The sequence below is a fragment of the Protopterus annectens genome, chromosome 7.part1 (genome assembly GCF_019279795.1).
Source record: "Protopterus annectens isolate FY-2018-M chromosome 7.part1, PAN1.0, whole genome shotgun sequence".
In the NCBI taxonomy this organism is placed as follows: domain Eukaryota; kingdom Metazoa; phylum Chordata; order Ceratodontiformes; family Protopteridae; genus Protopterus; species Protopterus annectens.
Genome location: NC_056740.1, coordinates 196519289 through 196535107, shown reverse-complemented (window position 1 = coordinate 196535107; position 15819 = coordinate 196519289). Strand labels below are relative to the sequence as shown.

The following is a 15819-nucleotide window of genomic DNA, read 5'->3' as shown; positions in this document are numbered from 1 at the left end:
AGAGAGAGAGACAGAGAGAGAGACAGAGAGAGAGACAGAGAGAGACAGAGAGAGAGACAGAGAGACGAACAGCTGGACGTTGGATCTGAGGGGGTGAGCGTGTTTTCGGCTCCTTTGTGGTCGGAGCACACTGTCCTCTCGGGTCCAATCGCTTCATCTCGGGTGCCGATCCCCTTGTCGGATCAGAGGGCCCCGGCCACCTGTCTTAGAGAGGCCGGTTCCCCTTCGGCGTTCAACGTGGTGGAGAGGGTTCTCTGGAGGATCGAGACCCCCTCACGCTTTCCTCAGGGCCCGCCCCCACTCCCTCGCAGCTCAGTTTGTCCTCCATTATGTAGTCCCCCCAGGGACAGCCTGTGTCGTTGACGCCCCAGCCAGTTCCCTTGGAGGAGCATGAATCCGTGGGTGAGCTCCCATCAGACAGTCCCCCCGAGGAGGTCCCTCACAAGAGCCTGTGCAAAAGGAGGCACTTGGACCCCCCCCCCTGAGTCCCTCACAGAGGATACCGATTTGGAGGAAGGGGAGGTGCCCCCAAATCAGGCCCCGACGATGTCTCCTTTGGAGATATTATGGAAATACTCCACGAAAGAGGGGGGGGGTCCGCCCAAAAACCTTCCTCTGACGACTCTGTATTCCTGGAGGCGTTCGACACAGGCCCATCTACCTCCTGGCCAACCCCCCTGGTTGACCTGATTACCACCAGGACGTGGAAGGAGCCGGACACTGTACAGCCGATACCTAGAAGGACTGATAAGGTTTTCAGTCCCCGTGCAGACAGTGCTTCGTGGAGCCAAGGGTTCTCCAGTTGATGCCATGGTGGTGGCGGTGGCCACCAAAAAGGAACTATCCCAGGAAAGTTCTTCAGTCCATCCCCCTGGTAAGGAGTCTCTGGCAATGGACCATATTGGAAAGCGGACTTTTGCTTCAGCTACCTTTTAAGGTCGCTGAATTATTTGGCCCATATGATCAGACTGCAGCAGGACCTGGTCAAGGAATATGCTGAGTCTCCCCCAGAGTCCATGTCGGCTGACGATAAATGGACTTTCTCGGCTCATATGGCCAATCTTAAGTCAGTGTCCAATACTTCTATGCGATTACTTTCCCATGCCATGGAAGGAGCCGCTAGAGCTAGTGGTTCCGGTATCGCCTTATGGCATCATGCCTGGCTTCGACTTTGCAATTTCTTGGAACCCTTCAGGGCGTCCTTCGCGAATGCACCCTTTGATGGGTTGACCCTCTTCGGGAAGACCGTCTGCGAGATGCTGGTCCAGAGCGAGAAAGACGGGAAACCGTTGTCAGCTGTTGGAATATGCTTCTCTACCCCTCAAAGGTCTTTTGCTAGGAACCAGCGAGGGCAGAAGTGGTTCCAGAAATCTCAGCAGGCCCGGAACGCTCAGGACTCCTCCTCCCCCAGAGGCAGAGGGGGCAAGGTGGACGCCGGCCCAGAGGCAGAGGGGGACCGAGGAACTTCGGGTCATGGGAACCCTTTTCCGTCCAACCCGCGCAACAGCCCTGAGGGTTGCCCGACTGCTCCTCTCTGGAGGCAGTCGGGGGGTGCTTTTCGAGGCACCTGGCTCAATGAGAGTCCATCACAACAGATCGCTGGGTGCTTCAGATAATATCCAGAGGCTATTCAATCCCCTTCATCGACAAGCCCTCTTACTCAAGACACCTCCCAGATGTCCCCCCACTCAAAGGGAGGCCGCGGCTTTGGAAATAAAAAAGCTGTTGGAAAAAAGAGCCACCCAGCATATGCCCCCAGACCAGTACAGGTCAGGCATCTACTCCAGCATCTTTCTGGTGCCAAAAAAGACTGGGTACTTGAGGCCGATTCTCGACCTGTCAACAATAAACCTTTTCGTTGTCAAAGAGAAATTCTGGATGGTCACGATTCAGTCCATCCTGCCCCTCTTGCAGGAGGAGGACTGGATGTGCTCCATAGACCTCAAGGATGCGTACTACCATATTCTCATGGAAAGACGGTCCAGGAGGTTTCTCCGCTTTCGGCTAGGAGCCAGTCATTACCAGTTCAGGGTCTTACCCTTTGGTCTCACCACAGCCCCCAGGGTGTTCACCAAAGTCATGGCAGTTGCAGTGGCCCACCTGAGGCTCCAGGGCATACAGGTCTTCCCATACCTAGACGACTGGCTCTTCACCGCCTCCAACAGGCATCTACTTTCTCTAGCCAGGGATTTCTTCCTCCTGATGTCACCCCAGCTGGGGATAACCATAAATGTCAAGAAGTCCTTCCTCCAGCCTGTTCAAGTGTTAGACTTCATACGGGCCAGGATAGATACCCTCCAGGCCAGGGCCTTCCTAACATCAGACAGACTTCACAGCATGACTCTGCATGTGCTAGCCCTCTTTCAATTCTCTGCTCCCCCAGCAGAATTAGTCCTGAGAGCTTTGGGGTCCATGACAGCAGCGATCAATCTGATTCCTTATGCTTGTCTGCATATGAGGGTTCTACTTTGGACGTTGCAGATCCAGTGGTCTATTCTACACCACCCTCTAGACTTCCCGATTCCACTCCGCAGGGTTTGCAGGAACTTCCCCGTGGTGGCTTCAATCCCGAGCCCTTCGAGAAGGATGACCTTTTATGTCACCACCCCAGGCCACAGTGACCAGGGATGCCTCCTGCCTAGGGTGGGGTGGGGGGCATTGTGCGGGCAGGACTTTCCAAGGCACGTGGACTCTGACCGAGACCGTACTGCATATAAATGTCCTGGAGATGAGGGCGGTCCTCTTGGCATTGCAGGCCCTCCATGCCTTTCTTCCTCCGGGGACTATTGCGATTCAGTCGGACAATATGTCCGTGGTCTGGTAGATCAACAAACGGCGGAGGAACCAGGTGTTACCCCCTTTGCCGAGAAGCCATGAGAGTTTGGGAATGGGCGATCTCCACCAACCGCTTCCTGTTAGCAATGCACATTATGGGTCGGTCCAACATACTGGCGGACAAATTGAGCAGAAGTATCCTCTCTCCTTACGAGTGGTCTCTGAATCCTTGTGTAGCGGAACAAATCTTCAAGTGGGGTCGGCCTTACTGCAATCTCTTCTCATCGCCTTCCAACGCAAAGTGCAGCGAGTTTTTCGCTCTAATTCCTCCTTTGGGAGAAGCCCCCAGAGATGCTCTAGTCCATGCTTGGCCACCTGGTCTTCTTTATGCGTATCCTCCACTTCCGCTTATGACAAAATTTCTGCAGAAAGCTCGCCGGTTGGGGAGCAAGATTATCCTCATAGCCCCATTCTGGCCTTGCCAAGTCTGGTTCCCCTGCCTGCAGTCTCATCTTATAGCTCCACTCTGGATCTTGGATCCCATTCCGGATTTGATTTGTCATCCCTCGGGAATGGCTCCTCCGAACTTGGATGGTCTCAAGCTCTCAGCTTGGCTGATCCAGTTCCCCTAATTGCCAGGACTCCCGGTATCTCTTCCCGAGTCAAGTCTATTCTGGTGGCAGCACATAAACCCTTTAACAGGAAGATTTACAGTAGCAAATGGAAACGATTTTCAATTTGGGCTTCACAAAAGAACTTGGATCCTTTCACCGCTCCTGTTTCAGTGGTACTGGAATTCTTGTCTCATATTTTTCAGCAAGGGGCCAGCTCATCTACTGTGAAGGTTCAGCCGGCTGCCATTTCCCATTTTCATATTGGGGACAGCTTTGGTTCCCTTGCTGCTGCCAGAGTTTGTAGACCTTTCTAAAAGGCACTTTTCTTTTGCGACCCCCTGTTAGAAATTCATCTCCGCCGTGGGATCCGACCTTAGTTCTTCAGGCGTTAGTTGCGCCTCCATTTGAACCTGCAGCTTCTGTTGATCTGAAGTTCTTGTCATGGAAGATGGCTTTTTTGGTAGCAATTACTTCAGCCAGGAGAGTGTCGGAGCTTCAGGCTATCTTTATCAAACCTCCATGCCTTGTGTTTCATAAGGATAGGATATCTCTCAGGACTAATCCCTCCTTTCTCCCAAAAGTTTCTTCCGAGACGGACATTAATCAGTCCATTAATTTGCCTGTCTTTTTCCCTAATTTCCAGAATAAAGGAGAATATAAACTTCATTTGCTGGATGTTCACAGACAGTTACATTTTTATTTGCACAGGACGGCTGTCTTTCGTAAATCTGATCAGCTTTTTGTCTCCTTTGCTAAGCCTTTTCTAGGGAAAACAGTTTCAAAGGTGACTCTCGCCAGATGGATTTCAAGTTGTATCTTACAAGCATACAGAGAATCCTGCTTAGCAGAACCAGTGGGAGTTCATGCTCATGCTACGCATTCTATGGCAACGTCTGCTGTATTCTGGTCTAGAGTTTCCCTGGATGACATTTGTTCAGCAGCTACCTGGGCGTTCTCTCACACCTTTATCTCTCATTATAAACTGGATTTGGTGTCTAGGGGAAGGGCTGCCTTTGGCTCTGCAGTGCTCCGGAATATCCTTCCTTAAGGGCCCCCAAGATTCAGGTAGCTGGGGACTCTGTCCCACAGGTTGCTGATCAAATGAAGTTAACTACTTCAGATAAAGAAGTTATGTACTCACCATAACATTCCATCTGAGTAGGTAAACTAAATTTGTCAGCAACCGTCTCTCCCTCCTTCCCACTGACCTTCATGGTTATTTAGCTGAGCTCGAGGTTTGGACTTATGAGCTTTACTTTGTCTTTGAGTCAGGTGTCTCAGGAGGTTAGTTGTTTTGTTGTTATGTGCAGGTGGCAATTGGAAGGAGGTTGCAGTGTAGTATGGGTAAGGGGGAGGAGCTTGGAGCTCAGATCTTTTTGCTTGGTATGCTGCTGGCTTGGATCCGTGTCGGATCCGTAACCCACAGGTTGCTGACAAATGAAGTTTCCCTACTCAGATGGAACATTATGGTGAGTACATAACAGATACATACATATATATGTGTGTGTGTATATATACACACACACACACACACACACATACATATGTATGTGTGTATGTATATATATATATATATATATGTGTGTGTCTATGTGTGTGTGTGTGTCTATGTGTGTGTGTGTGTGTGTGTGTGTGTGTGTGTGTGTGTGTGTGTGTGTGTATATATATATATATATATATATATATATATATATAACTTCACTTTATAAACTCGAAATACTGAAATGTCGAATTTCAGTATTTCGAGACTATAAAGTCGAAATTGCAGTTATGCGAAACTGCATAATAGCGAATGGGGAAATGTCGTATTCGCCATTGTGGTTGTGTACTTGACGTGCAGTGCGGTTTGTGGATTTAGCTGGGGGTTGAGTTAAGTGGTGTTTTTGTAAGGATATTGGGTAGGGATTCTTGTGTGTGTGTGTGTGTGTGTAGTGGTGAGTTTTTTACGTGTTTTTGTGTTTAGTGTGACCTCGGAGTTAGTATATATAAGTGGGGGGGTTACAGGGCAAAGCCCCCCACATGAGGGGGTGCAGGTGGGCTTGCCCCCCCCCCTGCTTTTAGCAAGATTGTTTGTGTGTTAGTTTTGTTGCATTTGTGTATGTTGGTTTGTTTTTTGTAATGTCGGCAGGTAGGTGTATTTATTTGTGTGGTGTAATATTTTGTTTGTTACATTTGTGGTTTGAAATTTCGCAGTTTTAAAGTTTTGGGTTTTTGATTTTTCGGCTTTGAAGTCTTGAGATACTGAAATTCGATATTTCAGTATGTTGAGACTATAAAGTGAATCCATATACATCTACATATATATATATATATATATATATATATATATATATATATATATATATATATATATATATATATATATATATATATATATATGTGTGTGTGTGTGTGTGTATATATTTATGTTTGTATATGTATAATATATATATATATATATATATATATATATGGGTTCAGTACTAAATCTCGAGACTCTGAAGCCCGAAGACCGAAATAAAATAAAAAAACATTTTTTAAAGCATATGCAGGGGGGCAAGCCCCTCTGCACCCCCTACACCCCCTGCAACTTAAATATGCCAACTCCGAGATCGCACCACAGTGGAGTGAACAGCAAAATAGTGCCGTGCAGAGCCCCCCTGCATATACCTTCTAAATGTTTTTTTTTTCTTTTCTTTTTTTATTTCGATATTACGGAATCTTGAGATTCTGGTCTTCGGGCTTCAGAGTCTCGAGATTCCGTAATTTGAGATTTAGTAGTGAACCTGTATATATAGATATATCTATCTATATAGATGTACTTGTATAAATACATATAGGTTACAAGTTCATACTCTGCTATCCGAGGGCATTTATTACAAGCCCCATCGTTTTTCGCTGCTTTGTGCCCCCTTTAGTATGGGGGGAACTATACATTATTATTTTGCTGTCTGTCGTCTGCAGTGACACACTGAGGTAATCCCTGGGGTATATCTGCGATCTCCTAGTGCTGCACAATTACTCTCACTTTGCTAAAATGCCACTCGGTGCTTTGAGTCAGCACTAGTCTGCACCTGTCTGCGCATTGCCAATTCCAGTATATGTATGCAGTGTATGGCATGCATCTTGTCTATGAACGATCTAAGTATTCATGTCCTGCAGCATCTTCAAAGTGAAGTTCTAGGGAAATTCATCGAAAGCTTCTTTATCTAGTATAACTCAAAAAGAGAGCTACCATATTATGTTACACTGTGAATAGCTAGCTTCTGTGGGACTTGTCCAGAAGTTAAAAGTGAAAGGAATATAAGCATTTTTATATAGTTTTTCTCTTGTTGATAAGATTGTTATAGTTGTGTATTATTTTTATTGAGATGAAAATGAGAGAGATGTCAAAAGTGAACTAGTTGCATCAGCAGTCCTCATAGAATTTATGCAGTCATAATGTCGTTTATCTTCACCTTCCCAACCTCATGCCGTGGTATTACAGTTGAGGCTGAAATTACATGAATGGTGGTGTCAATGATTTTAATTAAGACCTTGTCCATACTAGTGTAAACCTTCTTTTTTATGCCCTTACCCAGCATCTGCTGTAAAAAAAAAAATATATATATATATATATATATATATATATATATCAGCACACACATTTTCAGAGCAGCTGTTTTAGATTAATGACTTGATTTGTGGCATTGTGGGAGGTTGGCATAATGGTTAAGGTGTTTACCTTACAGACACAAGGTACGGGGTTTGATTCTCACAGGTGGCAATTGACTAGGCTCAAAATGGTCACAAGGGCAGTTAGCCTAGTACTAATCTGTGAACCTTTAATCTGTGTAGTACCTGTTTTGCATATATACAGCATAATGTTTTGTTTGCCCAGATGTTCATTTTCGATTTACACATTTAATTTTTTTTATCCTAGGTCCATCAACTGAGATCGCTGGATAACTTATTTGTTGTTGTTCAAGAGTTTCTACATTATCACTTTGAAGAAACCAAAGTATGTGTTTTTCTAACATTTCATTTGTTTATTTGGCATTTTAGAGGAAAAAAATCTTTAAATACAGTTTGAATACTCACTTGGAGACTCATATGTAGAGGTTCCATGCTACAGTATGCAGTCAAAGTCAAACAAAACTTTATTGTCATTCAGAACTACACAGCAGTGTAGCTGGACGAAATTACAATGCTTCATTTTCAATGCAGGAAACAGTTGCACATAGAGAAAAATTAATAAAATATCACAGTAGGACCATGTAGGTTTGGATATTTTTTTTTCCTTAATAAATAAAATCGTCACTTAAAAACTGCATTTTGTGTTTACTTGGATTATCTTTGTCTAGTATTTAAATTTGTTTGATGATCTGAAACATTTAGGTGTGACAAATATGCAAAGAAGTAAGAAGTCAGGAAGAGGGCAAATACTTTTTTTACTGCACTGTATCTATGAATAGACTGAATTATTGCACAGTTTATATATTGCACTTTATAGTCCTTCAGTGTGTAGTGGAGCTACCTTAGTATTGCACTTATTGCACATCCATAAAATAAACCCCTAGGCTAGTTATGTAACAGACATCATGGTTCGTTTTTCCAAGAGTTCAACAGTCTAATGGAGAGCGGAAAGAAACTGTGGTTGTCTTACAATGCAGGCTTCTGTATCTCTTTCCTGAGCCAGGCGAGTGTACAGACCATTGGCAGCCTGCCCATTGCATTGCATTGCAGACAGTTATAGCAGTAGTTGTAAATGTAGTGCTTGTTATGGTGCAGTCACCGGATAACCTGTTTTATGCATCTCTGGCTTTATTGCATAGTACGAAAAAGAGGGAGATTACAGATCCATTCAGTCATTATTCATTCTCTGGTTACCCTATTTATCCATTTCAGGATCGCTGGGGAGTCAGAGTCTGTCCTGGCACTCAGTGGACACAAGGCAATAAACTAATCCAAAGTAAGACAGAGTGTCACTCACACATGTTCATAAACATGTACGTACAAATACATGTCCAAGTCCACAATACAAACAGACCCATTTGCACAAACACATTTGCATGCGCAATTTGGAGGACTGCCAGTAATGACAATTAAGTTCATATTTTGCTTTATCAGGTAGGTAAATGCATACAGTAACTAATAATATTAGAACTCTGAAGGACTACTATAGTGAGAAAATGAAAAAAAGCAAATCTTTGTTCTCCGTAGCTACCTGCTTAAGACGGCTAAAAAGGTACCTCCACAATAGGTCGTCATCAAGCTTAGTGTCTTCCTGCCCTCTGTAACACACTTCTCTTCTAGTGTCCTCCAAGGCTGTATACTTGGGGGGCCAGTTTTGTTGTTTCCATGGGTCAATACACTTTCTCTGGAGGTCTTAGTATTAGTATGGTTCTATACTCTGATCCACTGATTTCTCAAACCTCTACAATCTCTGTGGGATGACCTTTAAAAATATATCACTGTTTTTTTCCCCTCACCTTCTCACAGTTAACTCTTTTATAAAACAAAAACAATTTTATTTGGAGCATCTTGCAGGCTAATTAGGTGCAACCCCCTAGCTATTAACTGAGTCCTCCAAACTCCTTATAGGACCTGTATTTTACTTTGAATATTTATTTATTTGTTTGTTTATTTATTTAGTGACATTTGATTACTGGGAAAATCTGCTTGGGTAGAAGCCCATTTTCAGCAGAGGCCAGGGGAAAAGCTCCAAATTATTACAGAACATTTTAAGAACAACATTTTTACAATATTCAAAAAATAAAACAAATCTGCAGTTTAAATAATTACAACAAATTAAATATGATATAAAAGCACTGGCGTATAATTTGTATAAATTCTTAACCAATCCTGTAATATTTAGAGGAATTTTAGACCATTTGAGGAGAAAATAAAGGTAAGTTAGTCTAATACAAACAGGAATTGCAATATGAAGTGAGGGACGAACGGGCTTATGGTATATTTAGAGAGAAGTTTAGGGAAGAGAATTTGATAGAAGCAAGGAAGTAAGTGAAAAAGGGGGGGAGAGTAAGGATGTATAAGGAATGAAAAGGTACTTGTTCACATTTAGGGATATCATTTATCCTGGTTTTGAGCAAGAACAGAGCCAGATTTTAGCTAGGAAGTCTTTCAGAGTGGTTTTGAAAGATGGGAGGGAGATTATTGATATGATGGATACAGGTAAGGAGTTCCAGGCCTCAGCAGTCTTGTAAGAGTCCAGACAATGCCCAGCAGATTTGCTAGGTTTGTAGACAGGAGTTTTTAGTCACTGGATCGCATTGACCAACTAGAACCATAGTTGTGTAGAAAGTTTGGTTTTTAGTACTGGACAGGCAGATGGATGCTGGATAATTTTATAAGTGGTAAGATGTGTATATGTTTGATGAGCGAGTTCTAACCAATTTAAACTTTTTAGTGCTATATAGCGGTGCATTCTGCTCTGTAAAGCATCCCTAGTTTTTGATGAGTTTTTGTTATACAATTTTGTATATGTGGGTCAAATGAAAGATTATCCACTATCACGTCTAGTAATTTGCTGAGAAGTGACCTCACTGGTTGCATTATTAAGAGAGAACTTTCAATATTTTTTTTATGAGAGAGGGATTTGGGGGGGGAGGGTAGTAGTTTGGTCTTTATTAGGTTGAGCATGTGTTGAGTTGCGAAGCCATGTTTCAGTGGCTGTTAAAACTTCCTGAGTATTTTTTTGGAGGTGTACCACATTTTCAGATGTGCAAATGAGTGGAATCATCTGTGTATTGTGTTACAGTGGCTTGTTCTGTGAATGTATAGATCGTGTTGGTGAAAATATTTAATATGGAGGGGACCAAGGATAGAGCCTTGTGGTACATTGCGGGTTACTGGTAGGTAAGGAGAGTGTGTAGCATGCCATCTTACTGATACCTATTGGACAGGTAGTTTTGAACCACAGAAGGGTGGGTTGGGAGAGACCTAGTGAGGATATTTGAAGTAGAAGTTTGTGGTGACAAACTGTGTCAAAGGCTTTGGACAAGTCTAGAAATAAGGAAGAAGCTAGTTTGCTATTATCTCTAGCTTTATTGACAGTATTATTTAATAATATTTAATATTTATGAGGAGAGAGAAAATTGATATAGGTTGTGCAGAGGGAATGTGGGATTTCTGGAATGACCTATTTATGAGGATTGAGACAGGGCAGGCAATGCTGTTGTGTTATTTTTAGGTACTCTCGAAGGTTATCCGCTGAAGAAGAGCATGATTTAAATTTGTTTGAGTATTTTTATTTCGGATGTGGACACATTTGAATGTGAAAGTTGATGTGGTGATATGTGGCTGTTGGAAATGGTTGGGTTTAGATGTTGAGGCATCCTTGGTTAGAGATTCAAAATAAGAGTTGAACTGCATTGTTGTTTTGCATGGTGAGATATCGGAAGAGGGGTTTGGGTTGAAATTTTACTGGGATGTCTGATTTCTTTAATGGATGTCCACAATTTTTTAGGGTTGTGTTTAGTATTCTTCCCACCCTCAGGTCAAATTATAACTGAGAGCAATCTATTTATAGCCAGTACAAAGCAATTAACAAAGAGATATAAAGTAAAGCAGTATCTGATGTCCTCTTCCATTTCCTTAATCTGCTGGTGTTGGTTCCGATCCTCTGAACAGATCGGCTGCTTTTTTATAGCTTGAGCTTCCTGACTTGTGCTCCTCCCTATACCCACAATGCCCCGCTCCCCCAATGTACCTCCATATCTTGTTTGCCGCTCTTAGCATCAGCAGCGAGTTCCTGTGCCTGTGAGCTTCTGCTTAGTGTTTTGGTGTTTCATGGTCTGTCAGTGCTTAACTTTTATTTTCTTTTTCACATCTAGTACCTACCCTTCCTTTTGTAAACTTTCTTCTGGTTAAAATAGAAATCGTAGTTTAAAAACTTGATTTCTCTCTTCCTGCCTTTTCTGTCTGTTAATCACATTTTCTGCATTTAGATTTCCTCCTTACCTATCCCTTTTTAAAAAAAAAAAAAAAAAAGTTTCTCTGGTTTCTTTTCAGTATGTCTGAGCAGAAATCTTTGGGTTTTAAAAAATGCACTTCCTGTGGGTGGAAGATGCCTTTGTCTTATACCCACAGAGAGAGAGTGTGTTTATTGCTTGAGGCCTACCCACCTTCAGGCCCCTTGTGACATCTGTAAAGCTTTTCATTCCTGAGCTCTGGCAGATAGGAGAAGCAAGCTTGTGCTGAAAGGCATTGCTTCCTCCTTCCTCCACCTCGGGGGTACTGTCTACTTCCGGGACCCAACCCCCTTCTAAGGGACCCAAGGAGACCTGGGAGAGCAGGAAGTGCTCTCCTCTGTTGTTTTCCTCGAGGTCCTCCAAGAAGGCTCTGAAACTGCCAGAACTGACAGTGGGCTCCAAGCTCGGTTCCGACTTCTTCTCCTCTGCTCCAGTCACCTACTGTTGCTCTGGGTCCAAGTGGCTCTCCTTCGACATCTGCTCCTACTGGGTCGGCTCCTGTCTCGGCACCAATGGGCATACTCCAAGATCTTGCTAGTGCTTCACTGGGAGATCTTAGAGGCCACTGTCATCATTGTCTTTCAGGTCTTCCTGAAGCCTTTCCTCCAAGGATGTTGGCAGAGACTGGTAAGGCAGTTTCTTGAGGCCCAGATTCAGATGGGGCTTGTGTCCACTCTGTCCACATCTGGATCTGTGAGGGTTTCACCTTTTCGACCTTTGGCACCTTCTCCAGTCCACCCTTCGGTTTCAGAGTCTTCGGTGCTGGGGTATCAGAGCCGATAGAGTTGTCCTTTTCACCTCCGACTATTTCCCTGACCCACTTGGCTCCATTGGCTTCAGTTCCAAGCATGCCTCAGAGCCGTAGCATCATGGTTGGTTCCGGAGGAGGGTGTAGACTCCGAAGTTTTTGAACCCTTTGCTTCCCCTTGGAGCTTCAGCTTTCGACAACATGGCTCTGACTCCCCCTTCAGAACAGGAGGCCCAAGCTCTCCATGGGGTGTCCTCTCTGATGGCTTCAACCCCGGTGGGACAACTCTTAGTGGTTGGGAGCCCTTTGGATTTGGAAGTGGTAGAAAAGGTTCTCTTCCATCCAGGGAGACCCTCCATGTTCTCTGCCACAGTATCTCCCCCACCCATACTGGTCTAGTGCCTGAGGCCTCCGTTCTGCCACTTGGACAGCTGGTTCCCCCAAAGCCTCCACTCTCTCTCCATGATGGAACATCAGGCATATTTTGCTATATCCCTGGAGCGTCCCACCAAGGAGGTCCCCAGAAGAGGCTGTGTGAAAGGAGTCACATTGATTCCCCTACGGAATACGTTATCACAGACACAGATTTCGAGGAAGGGTCCCCAAAGTCACCACCCAACAACGTCTCCTTTGGAGACTTTTTTTTAGAAATCCTGAGCCAGAGCGGTGGTTGGTCAGCCCAAAACCCTTTCCCAGAGGAATTGGTGGTGTGAAAGGTTTTTGGGTTCAGCTCATCTACTACCTGGATATCCCCCCCCCCGCCAACCCACTGATCCAGCTGGCATCTTCAGGGCTCAGAAGAAACCGGGCACAGTAGAGCCAATCCCAAAATGAACAGATAAGATTCTCAGCTGCCCACAGATAAGTTGTTTTGGACTAAGGGTATTGCTATAGATGCCATGGTTGTTGTGGCATCTGCCAAGAAGAACTTTTCCCATGAAAGCTCCTCTGTCCATCCACCGAATAGAGAATTTCAGGCATTGGACAGACTTGGCAAAAGGGTTTACTCCTCTTCCATGGTCACCTTGAGGGCATTAAACTACTTGATGTAATGTGATCCTATCTCGCCTACATTCTCTACAGATGGGTTCGGAGCCGATCCTCGGCTCCAACTCGGCCGCTATACAATAGAACGCAGTCTCTTATTGGCTGAGTTACCTTATATCCCAGGATGCACCACTACCACTTCCCCAGATCTCGTTTGCCGCTTTTCAGCATAGACGTGGTCTCGGACTTGGCTGAGCTAAGTATCTTTAGTCAGAAATTTTTCTGTCTGAATTTTGGTCAAAACTTACGCAAAAGCTGTTTTAACAGCTATTGTTGTTGTGTGATTGGTTTTGATATTTTTCTTGTGGTAAGTTGTGTTTTTTTTGTGGTAGTTAACGGTCCCGTTTGAGGGGCCTAGCCCTACCCTAGGCGTTTAAGTTAGAGTCTAGGTTGTCTGTACTAACTTTGTTTTTGGTAGTTGGTGTTTATTGTTTATATAACCATGTCTAAAGAGCATAGACCATCAGGTTTTAAAAAGTGTGTTAAATGTAATTATAAAATGTCTATAACAGATGACCATTCCTTATGTGTTTATTGTTTGGGCCCGAAGCATCTTCAGGAGTCCTGTAGCGTTTGCCACGCTTTTTCCTCTCGCGTCCTCCAAGAGAGGAAAAATAAGTTGATCTTAAAAGGGCTTATTACCCCTTCCTTTGAGGAAGCCCTATCTTCTTCTTCTTCTTCACCTTAGAGGAAGAAAAAGCCTTCAGCTCTGACCAGCCCGTCGGATCCGGCAGCAAAAAAGTCTCGGCAGGCTTCTCCGTCGGCTCCACGGACTTCGGAGCCGAGGGTGGAATGGTCTGCCTCGATGTCTCCAGCCTCGACTCCTCTGGTTTCGGAGTCGAGAGCTCGGGCGTCGAGAGGCGTGTCACCTTCATCGGCTCCACTGCCTTCGGAACCGATGGGGGTTGCCCGCTCAGACTCTTCCCCTTCGGTGCCGAAGTCCACATCGGCTCCGAGGGAAATTGCAGTTGTAGTGGAGTCTCCCTCGGCGCCAATACTTCTAGAACCATTACGGAGCCGGTCCCCTAGTCTTTCAGAGCCAGCGGAGAAGTCGACTCGGACCCGGTCGGTTTCTTCTCGGTCATCGAGGATGTCCGATTCGGACTTAGGGTGCTTCAAAGGCTTTTTCAGTCTCCAGTCTTCGCAAAGTTGATCTCGGCTCCAGCCCAGTTGGCTCTGGAGCCGATCTCCCATCCTGCTACATCGATTCCTCCTCCAACAGCTTCGGCGCCGTTGGAGTCGGTGCTGGTGGAACCGGTGGAGGCTATCGGGTCGGTTCCGACTCTAACTCCAACCCTGTCCCTCAGGTCGGGGTTCGGTACGCGGACCTCCTCTGTCGGCCCCGGGGGGACGCTTCGGGCCCGATCCTTTCGGTTCCGAGCCTCCCTCTCGGTGCGTCGGCTGCAGGGGTTCCGACTGCCGTTGTGGTCTCGGGGGTTGAACCATCCCAGGACTCTGGGGGTCCAGCCTTCGAGGCCATGAGGAGTGCCTTGGCCAAATCCTCTGTGGCCACTTCTACTATTTCACCACCACCTTCCCTGGGCATGGAGACTGGCGCCTTTGCAATCCCCCTGTCTCACGACAGCGGGGCCCCTGGGCCTGAGGTTACCCCCATTGGGGGTTCCCTTCTTCCTGGCGGTCCCTCCGACACGCTTTCGGAGGAACCTCCCAGGAAGAAACAGTGTAAGAGGAAACACGTAGACTCCCCTGATGAGTCTCTCACCACGGATACCGACCTCGATGATGCGGAGGGGTCCCCAAAGTCGTCCTCGGAAGATGTCTCCTTTGCGGACATCTTGGAGATCCTCAAGCAATGAGGCGACTGGCAGTCCAAACCCCCTTCTGCTGAGGAGTCGGTTTTCCTCAAGGCCTTCGGGGCTCAGCCCTCCACCTCCTGGGTGTCTCCGCCTCGATGAGCTTGGATTTGATCTCTCAAAGGCGTGGGAACACCCAGTTCTGTTGAACCTGTGCCAGCTCGCCCCAATAAGTTCCTCTGCTCCCCGGATAAGGACTTTCTCAAGGGCGTGGCTGTAGATGCTATGGTGGTGGCATCTGCCACCCAACAAGATGTGGCAGAGGCTTTGACGTCCGTCCATCCTCCTAATAAAGAGTCTAGGAGCATGGATCAGTACGACAAGCGTACCCTTTCTTCAGCGGCCTTTACATTAAGGTCTCTGAATTACCTGACACATTTCACCAGACTACAGAGGGATCTGATCAAGGAGCTTTCGGATACCCTCTCTGGTAACTTACCTGAGCAGTTGACCCAGACGGTTAACTCCCAGTTGGCTACCCTGTCTTCATTATCTAACTCGTCCATGAGGCTCATTTCTTATGCGGCCGAAGGAGCGAGTAGAGTGGCTGGAACAGGTGTTGCTCTACGGAGACAAGCCTGGCTACGCCTGTGTCACTTTGCAGAGGCCTTTAAGTCTTCCTTTGCCGAAGCCCCCTTTGATGGGTCCTCACTGTTTGGACCCAAGGTAAAGGACACATTGACTCGCTGCGAACAGGAGGGTAAGACTTTAACTGCCGTCGGAGCCCGCTTTTCCACTCTCTTCAGACCTTATCCCAAGGCTCGAAGAGGAGGGAAAATGTGGTTCCGTAAGTCTCAAAAGCCTTACTCGTCGCAGCAGAGCGATTCCCCTTCTAGAGGCAGAGGAGGGGGAAATTTTTCAGGGAGACG

General features: G+C 45.7%; 1 protein-coding gene across 3 annotated transcripts in view; it reads left to right on the top strand.

The window, feature by feature from the left end:
* The window catches only part of THUMPD3 (THUMP domain containing 3), a 688598-nt gene that overhangs the window by 69065 nt on the left and 603714 nt on the right, over positions 1 to 15819 (top strand). For all 3 annotated transcript variants that reach the window (XM_044078641.1, XM_044078640.1, XM_044078642.1), the window contains exon 3: positions 7291 to 7368. In XM_044078641.1, the coding sequence (XP_043934576.1) occupies positions 7291 to 7368 (78 nt within the window). The remainder of the gene's footprint in view (positions 1 to 7290; positions 7369 to 15819) is intronic.